Raw genomic sequence first — 23,447 nt, forward strand, 5'->3', positions numbered from 1 at the left:
AGAGTAGAGTAGAGTAGAGTAGAGTAGAGTAGAGTAGAATAGAATAGAATAGGGAATAGGAATAGGAGTAGAGTAGAATAGAATAGAATAGAATAGAATAGAATAGAATAGAATAGGGAATAGGAATAGGAGTAGAGAATATAGAGTGGAGTAGAGTAGAGTAGAGTAGAGTAGAGTAGAGTAGAGTAGAGTAGAGTAGAGTAGAGTAGAATAGAATAGGAACAGAGTAGAGTAGAGTAGAGTAAAATAGAATAGGGAATAGGAATAGGAATAGGAATAGGAATAGGAATAGGAATTGGAATAGAGTAGAGTAGAGTAGAGTAGAGTAGAGTAGAGTAGAGTAGGAATAGGAATAGGAATAGGAATAGGAATAGGAATAGGGTAGAGTAGAGTAGAGTAGAGTAGAGTAGAGTAGAATAGAATAGAATAGAATAGAATAGAATAGGGAATAGGAATAGGAGTAGAGAATGTAGAGTAGAGTAGAGTAGAGTAGAGTAGAGTAGAGTAGAGTAGGAATAGGAATAGGAATAGGAATTGGAATTGGAATTGGAAGGGACCTTGGAGGTCTTCTAGTCCAGCCCTCTGCTCAAGCACATTCTACACCATTCCGGACAAATGGCTGTCCAGTCTCTTCTTAAAAACCTCCAGTGATGGAGCACCCACAACTTCTGGTGGCAAGCTGTTCCACTGGTTAATCGTCCTCGCTGTTAGGAACTTTCTCCTTGATTTCTAGTTGCTTCTTTCCTTGATTAATTTCCATCCATTGTTTCTTGTCCTTGTCTTCTGGTACTTTGGAAAATAAGTTGACCCCATTTTCTTCTTCTTCTTTGCGGCAGCCCCTCAAATACCGGAAGACTGCTATCATGTCACCCCCCTAGTCCTTCTTTTCTTTAGACTGGCCATGCCCAATTTCGGCAATAAAGGTTTTTAAAAGTTGAAATAAGGAAAAAACCAAACCATCCAGAAAACGGCACGGACGCATCCGCTGGCAGCCAAGCTCAACTCAACGCCTTCACCTGCTCTGGGCCACACATCCGTTTTTGCAGAATGGAACCAAAAAAGCGTTTGCGGAAATCAAACAAATATAAGATCACCACGCCTATTTCATAGGAACTGCATGTAGTCCCAAAAATTTACAAATAAATGAAAAAAAAAAATAAACGAGAAGGCCCTTTTATGATGATTCCAGAGAGAAGCGTATGAATTCACTGGCCATTCCAGAGGATTATTTAAATGTTATGAGTATTATCTACCTTGTTGGGTTGGGCATATATAAACCCTCAATATAGGTTTAAGACTGCTGTATTGCATCATACTGTGTCCTGATTGGTTAGCTCTGTAGCCAATCTCCTTAAGAGGGAGCTAGAAACATGGTTTGTTTTTCTTTGCTCTCTGATATCTCTGTATGCTACTGTTTGCAAATCCAGAAGAACTGTTTATTGTGAATGACTATGACGACTGGTAAGAAGACTTTGTTATTGGATTATCCCTGGACTGTCGTTTTGACTATCTCCTGCTTTATATGTGTATGACCTGGACTGTTTATTGGACTGTGCCTTACTATCTCCTGAAAGTAAACACAACTCAGTGTATCTGTGTGTTGACTGTGATGATTCGTACCTACTCTCAATCGCTTTCATGTGTACACCCTTGCTATTCAAGGGTTACTCTGCGAATTCCTTAACAGTTGTAACCATCCAGAATGATCTCTGTATGAGTTAGACGGCTCTATAAATTTACTGAATAAATACTAATAATACTTTCAGTGAGGAAGATGAAGAATAGGTGGGATACAGCAGTTACCTGAGGGTTCCAGACAGAGTGGATTAAAAAAAATATCAAAAAAATTGATTTTTTTTTTTATTTAAATCGGATTTTTAAAATCAAATTTATTTTAATAAAAGGCTTTTGGAGTAAATATCTATCTAAAGATAATTTTCTACTTAAGATACATGAATAATTTAGTTTAATTCAGCATGAAATGGAGCTTAGGTTAGGTAGCACATGATGAGGCTGTATCGTGTTTCCCCGAAAATAAGACCCTGTCTTATATTTTTTTTAAACCCCGAAATTGAACCAATAAATAAATAAGCGCTTGGCCTTATTTTCGGGGAGGTCTTATTATTATTTTGGGGCGCGTGGAGGAAGACGGGGCTCCTCTTGCCGTCTTACCTGATTTCCAGCTCTGCGTTTAAATATTTTTGGGGAGGGCTTATTTTCAGGGAGGGCTTATTTTAGCGCATGCGCTCAAAATCGCGATTGGGCTTATTATCAGGGGATGTCTTATTTTCGGGGAAACGGGGTATATTCTGCAATATTGAGACTGTCGGCGAGTCAACGGCGAGTTGCTCTTTAAAAATTATGATTTAAATCGTGTTGATTTAAATCAAGGCTTTTTACCGGTGATTTAAATCGTGGTTTAAATCGACTTGATTTCAATCAAATCCATCCACCCTGGGTTCCAGAGAAGAGGGTGGGATACGGGGGATCGTTTGATCGCTCCAGAGAGGGATGACTTAATTATTTCCACGTTGTAAGCACCCAAAAGTCACCGCTACGCAACTCATTCAGTAACTACTACTAATAGTTGTATAATTCGAGAGAGGAAATGAAAAAGCAGGCAGTTGGGAGCCCTACTACACGGGATGAGCTTAGCTCCCAAATATTCTCCAGCAACGATCTCGCTCACCTCCTCACCCAACTCACAGCAACCCGCAACGCCGGCCTCAATCACGGCCTCAAGACCAATTTCCAACCGGTGTCTCCGGGAGGGGGAGGGAAGTGGACAGCAAGGCCCTTCCTTCTCGGGCTGCTCAGCTCCTCTCTTCCCTCCGGTCCAGATTAAAAGCTTAAAGCCAAGAGGGCTTCCCTCCCACTGCCCAGCTTCCTCTAACCCTCTGGCCAGTTGGGGGAATTCTGCAGGCAGCAGCGGAGGAAGCGAAGCGGGGAAGGAAAAGGAAAGGGGGAAGAGAAGGAAAGGGGAAGGGGGAAAGGAAGGGGAAAGGAAGAGGTAAGGGGAAAGGTGAGGGAAGGGACAAGAGAAGGGAAGGGGGAAGAAAGGGGAAGCAGAAGTGGAAGGGAAGGGAAGGGGGAAGGGAAGCAGAAGGGGAGGGGAAGAGGAAGAGAAGAAATGGGGAAGAGAAGGAAAGGGGAACGGGGAAGGGAAGGGAGAAGAGGAACAGAAGAGAAGGGTTAAAGGAAGGAGAAGGGGAGGGAAGGGGGAAAGAAAGGGGAAGGGAAGGGGGAAAGAAAGGGTAAGTGGAAGGGAAGGGGGAAGAAAAGGAAGGGGGAAGGGAAGGGGAAGGAGAAGAGGAAGAGAAGGGAAGGGCTAAAGGAAGGGAAAAGGGAAGCAGAAGGAAGGGAAGGGGGAAGAGAAGGAAAGGGGAAAGAAAGGGGAAGGAGAAGAGGAAGAGAAGGGAAGGAGAAGAGTGAAAGGAAGGAGAAAGGGAAGCAGAAGGGGAGGGGAAGAGAAGAAATGGGGAAGAGAAGGAAAGCGGAAGGGGGAAGGGAAGGGAGAAGAGGAAGAGAAAGGAAGGGTTAAAGGAAGGAGAAGGGGAGGGAAGGGGGAAGAGAAGGAAAGGAGAAGGGTGAAAGGAAGGAGAAAGGGAAGCAGTAATGGACGGGAAGGGAGAAGAGAAGGAAAGGGGAAGGCAAGAGGGAAGGGAAAGAAAAAGTGAGAAAAGGGGAATAAAAAGGGAAGGAGGAAGGGAAGGGAGGAAGGAGGGAGAGGGAAGGGAAGTGGGAAAAGGGAAATGGGAAGGGAAGAAGGAGGGGAAGGCAAGGGGGATAAAAAGGGAAGGAGAAATGGAAAGGAGGGAGGGGGGAGTGAGAGGGAAGTGAAGTGGGATAAGAGAAAGGGAAAGGGAAGCGGGAAGGGAAGGAGAAGAGGAAGGCAAGAGGGAAGGGGAAGAAAAAGTGAGAAAAGGGAAATGGGAAGGGAGGAAGAAGGGGAAGGCAAGGGGATAAAAAGGGAGGGAGACATGGAAAGGAAGGAAGGAGGGAGGGAGAGGGAGGGAGGGAGGGAGGGAGAGGGAAGTTGGAAAAGGGAAGGAGAAATGGAAAGGAGAGAGGGAGGAAGGAGGGAGAGGGAAGGGGGAAAAGAGAAGGGGAAAGGGGGGGGAGACATGGAAAGGAAGGAAGGAGGGAAAAGAAGGGAAGGAAGAAGAAGGAGGAGGAGGGAAAAGAGGGCTGAAAAGGGAAGGAAGGAGAAAGGGAAGGGAAGGGAGGAAGGAGGGAGAGGGAAGGGGGAAAAGAGAAGGGGAAAGGGGGGAGAAAAAAGAGAGGGAGACATGGAAAGGAAGGAGGGAGAGGGAAGGGAAGCGGGAAAAGAAGGGAAGAAGAGAAGAGGAAGGAGAAGAAGGGAAAAGAGGGCTGAAAAGGGAAGGAAGGAGAAAGGGAAGGGAAGGGAAGGGAGGAAGGAGGGAGAGGGAAGGGGGAAAAGAGAAGGGGAAAGGGGGGAGAAAAAAGAGAGGGAGACATGGAAAGGAAGGAGGGAGAGGGAAGGGAAGCGGGAAAAGAAGGGAAGAAGAGAAGAGGAAGGAGAAGAAGGGAAAAGAGGGCTGAAAAGGGAAGGAAGGAGAAAGGGAAGGGAAGGGAGGAAGGCGGGAGAGGGAAGGGGGAAAAAAGAAGGGGAAAGGGGGGGAGACATGGAAAGGAAGGAAGGAGGGAAAAGAAGGGAAGGAAGGAGAAGAGAAGAAGGAGGGAAAAGAGGGCTGAAAAGGGAAGGAAGGGGAAGGCAGGTGCGGACGATGCCGCAGCTGAAGAGGCGAGGCGGGGGAGGCGAGGCCGGCCCTTCCCCTGCAGCCACCCACCCACCCAGCCTGCCTGCCTGCCTACCTGGATCCAGCGCCGGGCTTCGGCCAGGGCGGGCTGGGGCGGCTGTGCCATCCGCAGAGGGTCCCAAGCGGCGGAGCAGGAGGAGCGGGCGGAGATCGCCTCCTCCACCTCCTCCTCCTGCGGCGGCTGAGCAGCTGATCGGCAGGAGCGGCCCCGGCTGATTTCGGGCATGCGGAGAGACAGGCTCCGCCCCCACCCGCTGGCTCCGCCCCCTCCAGGCGCGGCCCCGGCGGCCCCCCCCAAGGCGCGCTCCCGAGCAGAGCAGCCTTGCTTGCTCGCTCCTTCGGTCCTGGTTTTGGGGAGGGGGGCGAGTGTTGTGTGTGTGGGGGGGGAGAAAGTTTCCTACACACACACACACACACACAACATGAGATAGCAGGCTCCCAATTATACAGGTAGTCCTCGCTTTACAACGTTTAGTCCGTTTAGTGACCGTTGCAAGGGGGCTTGGGAGGGGTTTTTTTTCACACTTAGGGTCTTTCAAGCGTCCCTGGGATCACGGGATCGAGATTGAAAGTTCCCCTCCACCCCCAATCCATGATAGCAGGCTTCCGATATACAGGTAGTCCTCGCTTTACAACAGTCCATTTAGTGACCATTTCAAGGGTGCAGGAAAAAAGGGGCTTGGGAGGGTTTTTTCACATTTAGGATCTGTCAAGCGTCCCTGGGATCACAGGATCAAGATTGAAAGTTCACCCCCCCCAATCCATGATAGCAGGTCTTCCAATATAGAGCTGGTCCTCATTTTACAACGGTCCGTTTAGTGAGCGTTGCAAAAGGGGCTTGGGAGGGTTTTTTTTCAAACTTAGGATCTTTCAAGCATCCCTGGGATCACGGGATCAAGATTGAAAGTTCCCCTCCAATCCATGATTGCAGGCTTCCGATATACATGTAGTCCTCGGCTTACAACAGTCCATTTAGTGACCATTTCAACAGTGCTGAAAAAAGCGTCTTGGGGCTAATTTTCACACTTACGACCTTTGCGGCATTCTTGTGATCACAGAATGGGGATCAAAAGTTCCCCCCATACATGATAGCAGGCTTCCAATTTAGGTAGTCCTTGACTTACAACGGTCCGTTTAGTGACTGTTGCAAGGGCACTGAAAAAAAGGGGCTTGGGAGTGGTTTTTTCACACTTAACGATCTTTCAAGCATCCCTGGGATCACGGGATCAAGACTGAGAGTTCCCCCCCTCCCAATCCATGATAGCAGGCTTCTGATATACAGGTAGTCCTCGGCTTACAACGGTCCGTTTAGTGACCGTTTCAAGAGTGCTGAAAAAAGCGAGTTGGGGCTGTTTTTCACACTTATGACCTTTGCGGCATCCCCGTGATCACGTGATCAAAATCGAAAATTCTCCCCACCCACCCATGATAGCAGGCTTCCAATACAGGTAGTCCTCGACTTACAACGGTCCGTTTAGTGACCATTGTGACAGCACTGAAAAGAGGGACTTGGGAACATTTTTCACGCTTACGACCTTGGCCACATCCCTGTGATCACAATTCAGATGCTTGGCAACTGACGCATGACCATCGCGGTGTCCTGGGGGGGGAGGGGGTGTCACCTGATCCCCTTTTGCGACCAGCAAAGTCAGATTCGCTTAACAATCAGAATACTAACTTAACACTCAGAGTGATTCACTTAACAACAAGGTCGTGCAATGGGACCTGTCATATGGGAGTTTGGGGAAGGGCTGCCTGGGTCTGGAGTAGCCCTTTCCCCCCAAACATCTGGGTTCTTCCTATGTAGAGAGGGGCCTTTTGCCGAATTGTGGTGTTGGAGCTTCCCACATTACTACTGTCGTGGCCCGTCAGCGGCCTGTGAGGATTGTAGCTGACTCTGACAGCGAGGAGGCTGGTGTGGTGCTGCGCCAGCAGCCTGTGCAGCTGGCACTCGAGTCGGACAATGAGGAGGCTGGAGAAGATGTGGTGCCAGAGGCGGGGATTCAGCCAGGGCCTTCAGAACCTCCAGAAGCTCCCTTAAGTGAAGAGGACGAAGAGGAGGAGCCTCTTCTCGATGGACGGGCGCGCAGAGCTGCCAAAAGGCAGGAGTGGCTCCTCAGGAGGAGATCTCCTCGAGAGTAAGGCTTGGGGCTAATTGGCCACTCCCTTCGCCTATTTAAGGTGGAATGCCGACTGAAGCAATTTGTAGGGAACAACTTTAGCTCACTCTCCTTCGCGTCTGGATTCTCTGCAAATTGCTTCTGGGCTTTCGGCCAACCTTAGTAAGATTGTGATTACTTTATCTTTGTTTTCTTGTAGGCTGTTAAGAAAGTTTATTAACAGCCTTTGTTTTGAAAAAGATTGAGTTATTTTAGTAAATTTAAGTTTTATATAGCTTTTGTGGTGTGCTGTGTTCTTTGGGGTCCGTAGCTGGGACAGAACAACTACACCTTGCAAACATCGGGGACGTATAGAAAGAGGGGGTGTAAACGAAAGCCCAGGCCGTCTCCCCTCTTTTGAAAATTAAATGTTCCTGTAAAATCCAAGCTTGGAATGGCAAGCATTTCCCCTCGACTTTGGGCATAAATGTGTATTTTCTTTTGCCTGCTATGTATATTTTAGAGCGGTGAATTCTCCAACAAATACTATAGGGCACTGAACACCAGAACAACAAGACACAAGGAGTTTTTTTCCCCGAATGCCATCACTCTGCTAAACAACTCATTCCCACAACAAATTAACTACTAAGATTGTAAATTCTTCTCATCCTTACTAGTACCTCTCTCTTCCCACTTATGGCTATATCCATGTTGCTTGTATCTTTACAACTTATATTGTTTTGATTGTTTCCTGGTATGATTTGATTGCTTATTTAGTATCCTATGACTATCGCTAAGTGTTGTCTCTTTATGATTCTTGATGAATATATTTTATTTTTTTTCTTTATGTGCACTGAGAGTTTATGCACTAAAGATAAATTCCTTGTGTGTCCAATCACACTTGGCCAATAAAGAATTCTATTCTATTCTATTCTATTCTATTCTATTCTATTCTATTCTATTCTATTCTATTCTATTTTTCCATTGATTTATTGTTTCCACTGTCCATCAGTCTATTCTATTCTATTCTATTCTATTGCTATTCTATTTCATTCCATTCCATTCCAATTATTTCTATTTTTTATTCTATTTTTTATTCTATTCTATTCTATTCTATTCTTTCTATTTCTATTTTATTTCATTCCATTCCATTCCAATTATTTCTATTCTATTCTATTCTTTCTATTTCTATTTTATTTCATTCCATTCCATTCCAATTATTTCTATTCTATTCTATTCTATTCTATTCTATTCTATTCTATTCTATTCTCTCTATTTCTATTTTATTTCATTCCATTCCATTCCAATTATTTCTATTCTATTCTATTCTATTCTATTCTATTCTATTCTATTCTATTCTATTCTACTCTATTTTTCTATTCTATTCTATTCTATTCTATTCTATTCTATTCTATTCTATTCTATTCTTTCTATTTCTATTTTATTTCATTCCATTCCATTCCATTCCATTCCAATTTCTATTCTATTCTATTCTATTCTATTCTATTCTATTCTATTCTATTCTATTCTATTCTATTCTATTCTATTCTATTCTATTCTTTCTATTTTATTTCATTCCATTCCATTCCAATTATTTCTATTCTATTCCAATTATTTCTATTCTATTCTATTCCTAGAAAAATTTGTCTTTTCTTTTCTTTTGTTTTCTTTCTTTCTTTCTTTCTTTTTTTTTGGTAAATGAAAAGTGAATCTTTTCTGTTGTTTTCATGCTGGCTTAAATAAACTATTTCTGGGGGAAAGCAGGAGGTGCATTGAGATATGCCAAGCTGGATTGTGAAGTGCGTCAGCCCGTATCCAAAAAATTGCTCAATGTACACTTCAGAATATATATATATATATTTTAAAAAACTGAAAAGTTAGCCAACGTTCATCGTTTCTGAGTCATCGCTAGCTGCAATTAGATTATCCTGACAGCATTTTAACCTGTTCACGGGCATGTAAGATCCATTTAAAAAAAAAAAAAACAGTAAGGGAGCCGGGATGAGTGACATCAACCACTGATGATGACAGACACACAACCTGATATATACAGAATAAAGTCAAAATCCTGATGCAAATACCTGCTTAGTCTCGGTCGCACTGCAGATAGGTTTGTCCTCACCTTTTTTATTTTTTTTAAGCCAAGCTCAAGGAATTTACAATATTTAGTAAGAAAAAAAAAAAAGGTATTTCCCCCTTGGTTTGTTTCCCCCCGCTCCCAATTTATACAGATGTTTAATTGGCTTTATTTACAGTTTTCCAGTCTCCAAAAGAAGGCTCAGGTAGCATCGTGCAAGAACCGCCAGTCACAAAAGAGAATCTCTACTGAAATCTAAAAAAAGAAGTGATGATGGCGTGACATTCCTCAAGAAGAGGCAGGCTGGACTACCCTGAAGCAGTTTCTGCACAGGCCTGAGTTACTCAGGAGTAGCTCCGTTGGCTCTCTGTACGTCCCATGATTTCGATGACAAGGCCAATATTAACGCATTCTGCAAAAAAAAAAAAAAGACAAGAAGAGCCTAAGGTCAGAAACGGGTGAAATGCTACCAGTTCGCTCCCATTCAGGCAAACTGGTAGCGGCAGCAACGACGCATGTTTCGACGAACTGGTAGTGGCGTCAGCATGAGGCTCCGCCCACCTGCCCGGACGTCGTTACTTCCTGGTTTTAACTAGGAAGTAACCTGTTTTTGACCCTCTGCACATGTGCAGAAGACATTGTGCATGCATAGAGGGTCCAAAATCGGATGTGAAGATGTCACACGTGTGCACAGCGCACGTACTTCCGAACTGGTAGGGAAGGTAAATAGATTTCAGAAGAATGCATCTGTAGTTATAAGCGGCCCCTAACTTCCTTATCCAAATACGTTTTTATTAGGTTATAAAGTATTATAAAATACAAAAGGAAATAAAGGGGAAGGGAAAAGGGGAAAGAAAAGTGAGGAAGACTAGAGAAAGGAAAAGAAAAAGGAACATTGACTTCCGACTCTGTTGCAGTAGAATAAGGCATTAACAGCAAATCACAACTTTTTGTTTTACCATAATAGTATAGAATAGAATTACAGAGTTGGGAGGGACCTTGGAGGTCTTCTAGTCCAACCCCCTGCTTACGCAGGAAACCCTACCCCACTTCAGACAAATTATGAGACAAAGTATGAACCAGTCATTTCTACCAAAGTCTTATCAGTCAATCCGTGAACCCCAAAATCAAAGTTTCAGTCTTTGCCACGTCAAGCACGAAGTTCAGAAGCGGTTTCCATGGGGAAACAAAAGTTATTTATGTCCTTTTTTTTTTTTTAAATCCAAGCAATTTTGCCATTTCGGCCAACTCCATCAGCTTCTGCAACCGTTCGTCCATGGTAGGAATCGACGTGTCCTTCGACTTTTGCGCCCACAATAATCAATAATCCGCTGTCAACATGTATAGTTAACAAAATTCCAAACTTTTTCTCCAATTCTTTCTCCATTAAACCCAAGAGAAAAAGTTCTGGATTCATATTTATTTTTCAGGATTGTCTGTATTAAGATACGAATCATAGTCCAATTTTTTTATTTATTTTTTTTTGCTTTATCACATGTCCACCATAGATGGTGTTTTTTTGGTTTTACACTTTACACTTCCAACATACATTTGACATACCTTTATACATCTTAGATAACTTACCTCAGGGGTCTCAAACTCAATTTCATTGAGGGCTGCATCAGGGTTGTGTTTGACCCTGGGGGGGGCGTTATAAGGGGGGGCATGGCCAGCTTGATGTCACTCATCAAGGCTCCGTTTTTGTCCGCAACGGCCTCATGCAACCCTCTGTCAGCAAAAACGGAGCTCAGGGAGGTGGTGCGCAGCAGGCCCCGGCCTGTTTTCGCTGGCAGAATGCTGCAGGAGGCTGTTGTGGCTGAAAACGGAGCCTGGGAGGGTTGTGTGCAGCTTCCCCAACCTCCATTTTTGTCAGCAGAGGGTTGCAGGAGCTGTTGTGGCTGAAAACGGAGCCCGGGAGGGTTGTGTGTGGCCTCCCCAACCTCCATTTTTGTCTGCAGAGGGCTGCAGGAGGCTGTTGTGGCTGAAAACGGAGCCCAGGAGGTTGTGTGGGGCCTCCCCAACCTCCATTTTTGTCGGCAGAGGGCTGCAGGAGGCTGTTGTGGCTGAAAACGGAGCCCGGGAGGATTGTGTGGGGCCTCCCCAACCTCCATTTTTGTCTGCAGAGGGCTGCAGGAGGCTGTTGTGGCTGAAAACGGAGCCCAGGAGGGTTGTGTGCGGCCTCTCCAACCTCCATTTTTGTCGGCAGAGGGCTGCAGGAGGCTGTTGTGGCTGAAAATGGAGCCCGGGAGGATTGTGTGGCGTCTCCCCAACCTCCATTTTTGTCAGCAGAGGGCTGCAGGAGGCTGTTGTGGCTGAAAACGGAGCCCGGGAGGGTTGTGTGCAGCCTCCCCAACCTCCATTTTTGTCGGCAGAGGGCTGCAGGAGGCTGTTGTGGCTGAAAACGGAGCCCGGGAGGATTGTGTGGGCCTCCCCAACTTCCATTTTTATTGGAAGAGGGCTGCAGGAGGCCGTCGTGGCCGAAAATGGAGCCAGGGCGGACCACGCGTGGCCCTCCCGAGCTCTGTTTTCACTGGCAGAGGCACCGTGGGCCGATTCTTCGCTATTTTCACGGTGGGCCCGCAGGCCAGGTCTAAGCACCCTGCAGGCTGGATCCGGTCCCTGGGCCTTGAGTTTGACACCCCTGACTTATCTGGTGTTAAATACCAACGATACATCATCTAGTAAAAATTCTCTTTTAACTAATAATTTAACTTCCTGGAAAAGTGGATCCTTCCACCCAGGCCTGGCAAGAGCCAGCATTGCCAATCTCCTGAACATCCCCATCGTCCCAGGCACGGCGGGCGGTACTCACTCATCACTGAATGCCAAATCTTCGGTTGAGGGTGGTGTGAGAATTATTTTGGGTATCTGCCTCCTCCTCGAAACGGACGCTGCAAGGGAGGGAGAAATTATGGGCGTGCACGCATGTGTAAACAAATACTAATAAAGGGGGAAAGATGGGATTCCTGGTGAGGCCCTAGGAATAATACGGGCGTCCAAGCGCACCCATGTTGCTGGGGGTTGCTTGAGGTCATAGGACCGCTTTACCCCGCTGTCTGCCAGAGGTCAGGGCAACTGTGACTAAAGGGCTGGTATCACCGATTTGCAAACTGCAGGAAGCCAGAATGCTGCCCAAACCATTGAAGTACCCCCCGGGTGCCAGTTTCCTCAAAGTGCCAGCATTGGGACAGGGCCCTCATATCTGAAGTTTTGTCCCATTTTAAGACAGACCAATGGCTGCCCTCATAAACAGGGAAGTAACGGGGCAGAATTGGTGGGTACCTTTTCCTACCATGTTCACCCTTCAGAAACAGAAGCATTTATATATAACAATTTATACTGATTGTTTCCTAGTATGATTCGATTGCTTATTTGTACCCTAGGACTATCATTAAGTGTGGTACCTTAGGATTCTTGACGAATGTATCTTTTCTTTTTATGTATGCTGAGAGCATATGGACCAAAGACAAATTCCTTGTGTGTCCAATCTCACTTGGCCAATAAAGAATTCTAATCTAATCTATTCTAATTTCCCTGAAAGGATGCTCCATTCAGCTTTATCTGGATTTTATGTGCCCCTTTTGCTCTTGGCTACTGCCCTACCTCTAATCTGCACCTTTCCTGGGCACCATTCTTGAGTTAGGAACAAGAATATTAAACCTTCTGGTTCTTCCTGTTTGCTCTTGGAGCAACCCCTCCAGGAGTGATATCCAGCAGGTTCTGACAGGTTCTGGAAAACCGGTAGCGGAAATTTTGAGCAGTTCGGAGAACCAGCAAATACCACCTCTGGCTGGCTCCAGAGTGAGGTGAGAATGGGGATTTTGCAGTTTCCTTCCCCCAGGAGTGGGGAGGGACTGGGGATTTTGCAGTATCCTTCTCCCAGCTACGACTCGGGAAGCAGAGAATAGATGGAGCTGGGAGCCAGTCAGAATTTTTACTACCGGTTCTCCGAACTACTCAAAATTTCCCCTACCGGTTCACCAGAACTGGGTCAGAACCTGCTGAAACCCACCTCTGGTGCAGCTGGTTCTCTTACCTTTTCCTTTCAACCTGTCCCGGGAAGTTTTGGTGGCTGATGTCTTCCTATGATAGGAGGTCGAAGGGGCCTCTTCGCCGCGGTGTCGGTAGCTCTTCTCTTCAGCTCTCTGATCTGCCAAAAGAAGGGGGTATTATAAAGGTTGGAAGAGAAAAAAAAAAGCAGAAGAGAAGGTCCTTTCTTTTGCTTCCTTTCCAAAGTTTTCCACGTTGTTTTAAAGAGCGAAAGCAATTCAGCGTTTATTTCGTTGGGGGGGAAAACGATATTCGTGGGTTCATTTTTCCAACTCATCCTTCTCAAAGCCAACGTCTACAGCAGCGGCCAAAATTGTGGAAACCTTTTGGGGAGGAGGGAGGAGTATTTTCTAAAACTAGCTAATAACACCCCCCTTTTTTTTTTTGGAGCAGTACCATCAAATTATACATATCCATGGCCAGATCATTTCATCAAGAACGTCATGCAATAAACTTCTAGGAAGGATTTGCTATTCGAATAACAGTTACAGGTTAAAGGAGAAAAGCGAAACACGCAGAAAAAAAACGAGATATACAAAAATGATCACCCTAGAAAAAAAAGGAGATATACAGAAACTATCACCACGTTAGTTAAGACTTCGTTGGGTAACCTTTAGCAGGAATGACGGCCTGTCATATATATATATATATATATATATATATATATATATATATATATATATATATAATATATATATATATATATATATATATATATATATATATATATATATATATATATACACATTTGATTTATATGCCGCCCTTCTCCGGAGACTCAGGGCGGCTTACAGTGCGTTAAGCAATAGCCTTCATCCTTTTGTATATTTTTACAAAGTCAGCTTATTGCCCCCACAAACTGGGTCCTCAATTTACCTACCTTAGAAAGGATGGAAGGCTGAGTCAACCTTGAGCCTGGCCAGATTCGAACTTACTTTAATTGCAGACAGCTGGTGTTAAATGACAGTGCTTTTAGTCTGCAGAGCTATCCAGGCTCCCTTCCCATGGAGGGAACCAAGCCTTTGAGTTCTGCAGCTGTTCTCATGTGAAACCAAGATGGAAGGATTGCATCGAGGTTATATTTATTTACCTGTTCATAAAGGACACTTAATTTGTCTTTTTCTACCGTTAATAGTTTGACATTAGACTGAATGTCTATCATATGCTTTTCAAATCTGTCCAGCATAGACTGTAGCTCCTCTCTCGCTCTCTCTCTCGTGTAACTAACCTGCTTCTATTAACTGGGTTTTATTGCTGGGTCACAAGTCAGCTCCCTAGATTTTCTTTTTTTTTTTTATTGAAAAAGTTTTCAAATACAAATTTCCCCCCATTTTTCTCCCCCCCTCCTCCCTAACCCCCCCTCACCACCCATCCCCCCCTGTGACTTCTTCACAACAAAAACCTAATTCATAACAGATTATATAATATTTTACCATCCCCTTACTCCCTCCTCTAAATACTGACCCTTACATGCTAATAATATTATTAATATTATTACTTCCCCCTTTTACCATACATTTCAAAATAACATTATATAATAACTTCTAATTTAGCATAATAATATTATTATAACTCCCAATCTAGCAACACTCTGCCTTTTTTTTTTCTCCTCCCCCATACTTATATATATAACATTTCAAAGCAGCCTTCCCCATAAATCTTAATTTAACATTTATTCAACTCTATCCATTTCCTCCACTCCCCTAAATATATCACTTAAACATCCCTTTTCTTAAACTAAACAATCAGTAAACTAACCTATTTCCACCCACTTTCCTACAAAATTGCCATACACAACAATTCTTAATATCTTTAATCTACTGCCCGCCCTGCTAAAAAAAAGATATATTCTGTTATATAAAAAAAAATCAATGACTTTAAATTTATAATCCATATAATATCTTCTTTGATGTCTTTCCACTGGATTATTGAGTCCATCATCCATATTAGGGTAACATAGCATCCTGGTTGCAACAGTTTGTTCAAAATCCTCAGTCATCATCTGCCCCCATCAGTAATGAATATCCTCATATATATATAAAAAAGGAAAACAACCACCCGAGTGACATTATAATTATATTCCACAATTTTAGCCACTGCTGTACATGTTCAGCATGGACCAGGTGTCTCTTTAAGGTGTCGTGAGACAGACCAATGTCTGTCCTCCCAAAAAGGGAAGTAACAGGGCAGAATTGGATGGGTACCATTTCCCACCAGGTTGACCCAAAGGATCCGTCCAAAAACAGAACCATTTCCCTGCAGCTGAAGTGTCCCCATCCTAACATTCGGTTTTTATGTCCCTCTTTTGCTCCCGGCTGGGCAAGAGACCAAGCTACTGCCCTGCCTCTAACCTGCACCCTTTCCTGGGTGCCATTCTTGATCTAGAACCGAGATCATTCTAGACCGCCCTTGATCTAGAAACGAGAATATCAGACCTTCTGGATCTTCCTGCTTGCTCTTGAAACAGCCCATTCTTTTTTTTTTTTTTTTCCCCTTCTTGAGATCTCGAAAAATGCAATAGGTGGAGAAGCCGAGGCTTGGCCAATTGAGTGACAACGCAGCCTCGAATCTGTTCGAGGGATCTGGCCACGGCAGGAAGGGATCGGAGCTGCGATTGGTCGCTGGGGACTTCCCACTTTTTCCCTGCATGCAGTGAGGCTAGGCCAAATCCAGGAAAGTGAAAAGCAGGTGAAGGAAGGCCCTTAAGCAAAGGGGCATAAAAGACACAGGAAAAATTCCCTGGGAGGGGAAAAAGAAAGCAAATCCTTAAAGGAACAAAAGGCCAAAAGTTAGGCCTGAACGCCTAAATGCACAGTTAAGAGATCGCTATCCTAACCCCTCCAGGAACCGTATCCCAATCCAAAAGCTGCTTAAACAAGGATCACGATTGCCCCCTAAACTCAGATTTGAGGGGGACATTCAACTGAGCAGGATCTTTTATACCAGCACCCCTAAGTCTAAAGAGCACTTCGTGCAAACATTGTCTGTTAGGTTCTCACTTGCAGCTGGTGAAATGGATTGCCAAATTTGCGGTAAAGTTGATGGAAAAAAAGGACAAGGTTGGTGCAGCAGAATGTGGTAGATTGTAGGAAAGGCCATTTGATCTAATAATGTAATTTTAATAGTAGTTTTAAGACCGATTGGGTAGATGCAGGGATGACAATATAATTTTAATCATATTTAAATTGTATCTCAAATGATTGTATTTTATTCCGATTTCATTTTCGATCATATTTTATTCTATTTTTTTTTTTAATTTGATTTATATGCCGCCCTTCTCCGAAGACTCAGGGCGGCTTACAATGCGTTAAGCAATAGCCTTCATCCTTTTGTATATTTATACAAAGTCAGCTTATTGCCTCCACAAACTGGGTCCTCAATTTACCTACCTTAGAAAGGATGGAAGGCTGAGTCAACCTTGAGCCTTGGAGAGATTCGAACCCTGCAGTAATTGCAGGCAGCTGGTCTTAATAACCAGCTTAATAACAGGGTGCCTTAAACCCCTGTACTACCAAGGCTCTTGCATTTTTAATCGTGCGTTATTCCAATTTCATTTAAATTGTTTGACCAAACTTTTTGTAATGATTTGTTTCCGGAACTCTGCACTTTGATATGGACCAAGGGCTAATCGATAAATAAATTCATTCATTCGTTCAACAAGGATCACAAAAGTTCTTTGCAACTTAGAAAAGGAAGATATTCTCCAAAAAAAACCCCCAGCAAACGTCTTTTACTAGCCCCTTCTGACAAAGGGCAGTCCAGTCTCTTCTTGAAAGCTTCCGGTGATGAAGCTCCCATAACGTCTGAATAAAAGCATAGTAATAAAATAACAGAGTTCGAAGGGACCTTGGAGGTCATCTAGTCCAACCCCCTAAGCAGGGGACCCCAAACCATTTATGACCGACGGCAGTCTAATCTCTTCTTGAAAGCCTCCAGGGATGAAGCTCCCACAACTTCTGAAGGCAACTTCTGTTCCATGGGTTGATTGCTCTCCCTGTTGGAAAATGTCTCATTTCCAGGTTGAACCTCCCTCCTTGATCAGTTTCCATCCATTCTTCCTTGTCTGGCCTGGAAAATAGCTTGACCCATTCTTCTTCTTTGTGGCAGCCCCTCAAATATTGGAAGATGCTCTCCTGTCTCCCCTGGTCCTTCTCGTCACTAGGCTAACCATGCCCAGTTCCTGCAACCGTTCATCGTATGTTTTAGTCTCCAGGCCCCTCATCATCCCTTCCAACACACTTTTCAGTTCAATCATGATGGAAGGGACCTTGTAGGTCATTTGATCCAGTGTTTAGGATTACAGATTAACAGAGGTGGAAGGGACCTTGGAGGTCATCCAGTCCAACCCCCCGCCCAAGCAGGAGACCTTACACCATTTCTCACAAATGGCCGTCCAGTCTCTTCTTGAAAGCTTCCAGGGATGAAGCTCCCACAACTTCTGAAGGCAACTTCTGTTCCATGGGTTGATTGTTCTCACTGTCAGAAATTTCTCCTTATTTCTAGGTTGAATCTCTCCTTGTTCTGTTTCCATCCATTGTTCCTTCTTCTGGCCTTCAGGTGCTTTGGAGAATAGCTTGACCCCCTCCCTCCTCTCTGTGGCAGCCCCTCAAATATTGGAAGATGCTCTCCTGTCTCCCCTGGTCCTTCTCATCACTAGACTAGCCATGCCCAGTTCCTGCAACCGTTCTTTGTATGTTTTAGCCTCCAGTCCCCTCATCATCCTGGATGCTCTTCTCTGCAATTTATCCAAGCCTGATCTGGTTTTTGCCTCCGTGCTTGAACAAAACACATCATGTGAATTTTTTGCGGTTAGTTTGGGACTATCCGAAACCGCAATCCCCTTTTAGCTTCGCTAACCACAGGAGAGGACATCTGGTTTACCGAGGGGGCTTCAGCAGTGATGAAATCCATTTTTTTTTTACTACCGGTTCTGTGGGCGTAGCTTGGTGGGCGTGGTGTGGCTTGGTGGGCGTGGCAGGCGAAGGATACTGCAAAATCTCCATTCCCACCCCACTCCAGGGGAAGGACGCTGCAAAATCCCCATTTCCTCCCCACTCCTGGAGGAAGGATATTGCAAAATCTCCATTCCCACCCCACTTTGGAACCAGCCAGAGGTCGTATTTGCCGGTTCTCCAAACTACTCAAAATTTCCGCTACCGGTTCTCCAGAACTGGTCAGAACCTCCTGAAACGCACCTCTAATGCAGACCCCAAAGTCCCTGAATTTTGAGACAAACAGATTTTGGGCTTTAGGATTTTCATCGGGGAAAACTCTGTGCCTCTTTCAGACGAGCATTATCTATTAGCTGGGCTTTCTGTTGCTATGGAAACAGGCCAGCAATATCCTAAGATACCATGACTTGTTTTTTTAAAGCCTATAGCTTTGCATAATGGAATATTTTATACACATACAGATCTACATCTCTCTCTCTCTCTCTCTCTCTCTCTCTCTCTCTCTCTCTTCATTTATATCAACCATGTCTGTCTGTCTGTCTGTCTGTCTATCTATGATGTGTCCTATCTGTTTGTCTGTCTGTCTGTCTCTGATCCCTATCTGTCTGTCTGTCTATCCATCTATTGCTCTATCGCTCTATCTATCTATCTATCTATCTATCTATCTATCTATCTATCTTTATCTATCTACCTACCTATCTATCCATCTATTTATATCATCCGTACGTCTGTCTGTCTGTTTGTTTTACTATCTATCTATGATGTGTCTGTCTGTCTGTCTCTCTCTCTCTGATATCTGTCTGTCTGTCTGTCTGTCTGTCTGTCTATCTATCAGATGATAGATATCCATCCATCCATCCATCTATCTTATTTCTATCTTTCTCTCTATTCCTCTATCATCTATCTATCTATCTACAGTATCTATCTTTCATCTATCTATCTATCTATCTATCTATCTATCTATCTATCTATCACATTGCTCCTAGAAGCACGAAGCCGAAAACACCAGCCTGAAGATGACGAATGAGACTTCGTCGAAACGTCACCAAGACACCTCCAATTTTACGCGGGAGAAAACCCGAATAACCAAAGACCTACATACAAACACCCGCGAAAACCTCAGAAAACAACTATCTATCTATCTCATCTATTTTATCTCTTATCTATCTGTGTTTGTGTGTGTATATATTATTATACACACATGTACATATCTGTTCACACCAGGGGTGAAATCCAGCAGGTTCTGACAGGTTCTGGAGAACCGGTAGTGGAAATTTTGAGCAGTTCCAAGAACCGGCAAACACCACCTCTGGCTGGCCCCAGAGTGGGGTGGGAATGGAGATTTTGCAGTATCCTTCCCCTGCCACGCCCACCAAGCCACGCCCACAGAACTAGTAGTAAAAAAATTTGAATTTCAACACTGGTTCACACACATATATATGTTAGACATACACACACACACACATATGATCATATAGTGACTAGCTGCAATGTGAGAGTTTATATAAGAGGAAAAGCAGATTTCCCCCAATTAATAAATAATGCACAATTGGATAAATGACCTAGATATTAATTAATTAATTTTATTTATTTATTAATTATATTTATATACCGCCCTTCTCCCGAAGGACTCAGGGCGGTGAACAGCCAAGATCAAATACATAAATATAAAAGTTAAAAACAATTTAAAACTAGATTAAATACTTTGGCCCACAATTAATATATATTAATATATATATAACACTCATTCCATTTTCACGAACCAACATATTTTAAATTGGAACCTATAACTTAAATATCATTTCTCAAATTCCTCAAACCTCACACAATTCATTATATATTTCCATCATACGCCTCCTATAGTATTAAAGGTATGAGAGCGTATACACACCAAGACAAATTCCATGTGTGTCCAATCACACTTGGCCAATAAAAAATTCTATTCTATTCTATTCTATTCTATTCTATTCTATTCTATTCTATTCTATTCTATTCTATTCTATTCTATTCTATTCTGCATTCTCTTCTCTTCTCTTCCCTTCCATTCATTATTCTATTCTATTCTATTCTATTCTATTCTATTCTATTCTATTCTATTCTATTCTAATTCTATTCTATTCTATTCTAAAGGTAAAGGTTCCCCTCGCACATATGTGCTAGTCGTTCCTGACTCTAGGGGGCGGTGCTCATCTCCGTTTCAAAGCCGAAGAGCCAGCGCTGTCCGAAGACGTCTCCGTGGTCATGTGGCCGGCATGACTCAACGCCAAAGGCGCATGGAACGCTGTTACCTTCCCACCAAAGGTGGTCCCTATTTTTCTACTTGCATTTTTTACCTGCTTTCGAACTGCTAGGTTGGCAGAAGCTGGGACAAGTCACGGGAGCTCACCCCGTTACGCGGCACTAGGGATTCGAACCGCTGAACTGCCGACCTTTCAATCGACAAGCTCAGCATCTTAGCCACTGAGCTACCGCATCCCTTTTTTCCTATAAAAGTATTAGGTTCTCCTATATCTTGTTATTTTGTCTAGTGATTTTTGCTCCCATTGAGAAGATTCTGAAAAATACTTCATGTCTGCCATCTAGTGAGTAAAACAAAGTATTAAAAAAAACAACCCCTAAGCAAATGGCGTTTTCAACCTCCAAATTTCAGCCTTGTGAAAAATTGAACAAGGGGTCTCGTCTTACGTCAACGGCAAATCCAGGAATAGGTGGTGTAAGCAAATATTCTTGTTGGGATTCATTTTAAACACGGCTTCTCGGAAATTTCTCTAGGACGTAAGAGAACAGAGCATCAGTGGCTAAGTAAAATAACAGAAGTCTGCTTTGAGGTGACCAATTAATTAATTAATTAATTTTTATTTTAATTTGATTTATATGCCGCCCTTCTCCGGAGACTCAGGGCGGCTTACAATGCGTTAAGCAATAGCCTTCATACTTTTGTATATTTTATACAAAGTCATCTTATTGCCCCCCACAAACTGGGTCCTCAATTTACCTACCTTAGAAAGGATGGAAGGCTGAGTCAACCTTGAGCCTGGCAAGATTCGAACTTACTTTAATTGCAGACAGCTGTTGTTAAATGACAGTGCTTTTAGTCTGCAGAGCTATCCAGGCTCCTGGTTATTTTATCCAGTGATAAAAGACCAAGGAATCATTACATTGATGTACAATGGTTGAACAACTCCTCATATTAATTTACACTTTTATGTAACTTACTAGATAACACTCGATTACCGATTTTGCAAAAAATCAGGATAGTGCTGGAAGGGACCTTGGAGGTCTTCTAGTCAACCCTGCTCAAGCAGGAGAACCTATATCACTTCAGATAAGTGACTGTCCAGTCTCTTCTTAAAAACCTCCTGTGATGAAGCACCCACAACTTCTGGTGGCAAGCAGTTCCACTGGTTAATTGTCCTCACTGTTAGGAAGTTTCTCCTTCATTCCAGGTTGCTTCTCTCCTTGATTAGTTTCCATCCATTGCTTCTTGTCCTGCCCTCAGATGCTTTGGAGAATAAGTTGACCGCCCCTCCTCTTTGTGGCAGCTTCTCAAATACTGGAGTATCAGCATTTGATATCAGTATAACATACAGGGATGGATATTATTAACCTGGTCCTTTCTAGCATTTTGGGACTTCACCCTGCCCACAAAAGTGCGTATAGTCAAGGCGATGGTTTTCCCAGTTACAATGTCTGGCTGTGAAAGTTGGACCACAAGGAAGGCTGAGAAGGCCAAAGAATGGAGGCCTTTGAACTCTGGTGCTGGAGAAGACTCCTGCGAGTCCCTTGGACTGCAAGGCCATCCAACCAGTCAGTCCTAGAGGAGATCAACCCTGACTGCTCTTCAGAAGGCCAGATCCTGAAGATGAAACTCAAATCCTTTGGCCACCTGATGAGAAGGAAGGACTCACTGGAGAAGAACCAAATGCTGGGAACGATGGAGGGCAAAAGAAGAAGGGGACGGCAGAGAACGAGGTGGCTGGATGGAGTCACTGAAGCAGTTGCCGTGAGCTTCAATGGACTCCAGAGGATGGTAGAGGACAGGAAGGCCTGGAGGAACGTGGTCCATGGGGTCACGATGGGTCGGACATGACTTTGCAACTAACAACAACAAGCATTTTGGAGAAGCCATCTTTGATAGGGTGATCTCCTTCCATATTTATGACACTGCCAAGCAACAAATTGATATAAGTGTCAAGTCCAACTCAACTCCTGGTGACCTGAGAGAAGTCCATGTTGGTTTTTTTCTGGCAGCAAAACAGAAAGGGTTTGTTGTCACCTGTTTCCAGAATGTTTTTTGACTCCCAGGATTTTGTCTTCCATCCAAGCACTAACAACTCTTGACCAGGTTTAGCTTTTGAAGATCATCAAAACTAGCTAAGTACCGCCATCTAGCTAGGTGCAAAATAAATACGCTCAAGAGTAACTCATTTAGTTACTAGCACAGTTGTAAAGTGAAATCTGGCTTCCTCATTGTTTGTTGCATTGAAGGTCGCAAAGGTGATCATATGACCCTGGGACACTGCAACCGTCATAAGTATGAGTCAGCTGCCAAGCGCCTGAATTTTGATCACATGACTCTGGGGAGGCCGCGACGTGAAAAGCGGTCACAAATCGCTTTTTTCCAGTGCCGTTGTAACTTCAAACGGTCACTAAATGGAACTGTTGCAAGTCATGTATTAGCTTCATCCTTGGGATGGGTCAATGGATGAATTCTGGAGAGGTTGTTTCTGGAAGTGCCTAATCCAGAACAGAAATAGAACCCTTGTATTTCAAAGAATAAATTTCCTAGAAATGCACTAACACCACACCCTAAAATGCATGGTAGGGGGTCACGTGACTGGTGGAAGTGAGTGACATCAAGTTGGCCACACCCACCCAGATTTTGTGGCTCCCGGTGTTTTCTTTTCTGTGGGAAACGGGTCCAAATGGCTCTTTGAGTATTTAAGGTTGCAGACCCCTGGTCTATACTGATACTTGTTTCCTTGTACTTGTTGACAAATTAAATAAATATAAAAAAGCCACAAAAGCTCTCTCCATCTAGTCACACACCAAAATCGCGATTCGATCAAAAGGCTTGCAAACGTTGCTTAAATAGGTTCCTGGTGACTTCATGTCAAAAGACTGTGTATTTCATTGTGGGGTGCAATTAGATTGATTGCACCCCACCATACCTGTTTTCAAACTCACGAATCTAATGAAAAACAAAGAAGCAAAACCGAAATGAGATTTGTGGGTTGGCCTCTTTGCCGTTTCAAAGAGACAACACAATTAGGGATTCTTGGCATTCCTCCACTAGCTGCAACACAAGAAACTCACAAATCTCAGCCCTACCAAGAACTACAAATTCTGCACAAATTTGGAGCGCCCGAGTAAAACTCCAGCTCTTGAGTTTTTAGGAATTTTCTGCACGCAGTCCAATACACCATAAGAGAATAACAGAGTTGGATGGGACCTTGGACATCTTCTAATCCAATCCCCTCCTCAGGCA

The 23,447-nt window shown here is 43.8% G+C and overlaps 1 protein-coding gene across 1 annotated transcript in view; it reads right to left on the bottom strand.

Moving 5' to 3' along the window:
* The window catches only part of LIMCH1 (LIM and calponin homology domains 1), a 184,840-nt gene extending 179,892 nt beyond the window's left edge, over window positions 1-4,948 (bottom strand). The window contains exon 1 of the mRNA XM_070948930.1: window positions 4,837-4,948. Within this exon, the coding sequence (XP_070805031.1) occupies window positions 4,837-4,887 (51 nt within the window). The 5' untranslated portion in view covers window positions 4,888-4,948. The remainder of the gene's footprint in view (window positions 1-4,836) is intronic.
* Between the last annotated feature and the right edge of the window lie 18,499 nt (window positions 4,949-23,447).

Source organism: Pituophis catenifer, unplaced genomic scaffold, assembly GCF_029215685.1.
Source record: "Pituophis catenifer annectens isolate HBS135680 unplaced genomic scaffold, rPitCat1.0.hap2 SCAF_8, whole genome shotgun sequence".
Classification (NCBI taxonomy): Eukaryota; Metazoa; Chordata; class Lepidosauria; order Squamata; family Colubridae; genus Pituophis; species Pituophis catenifer.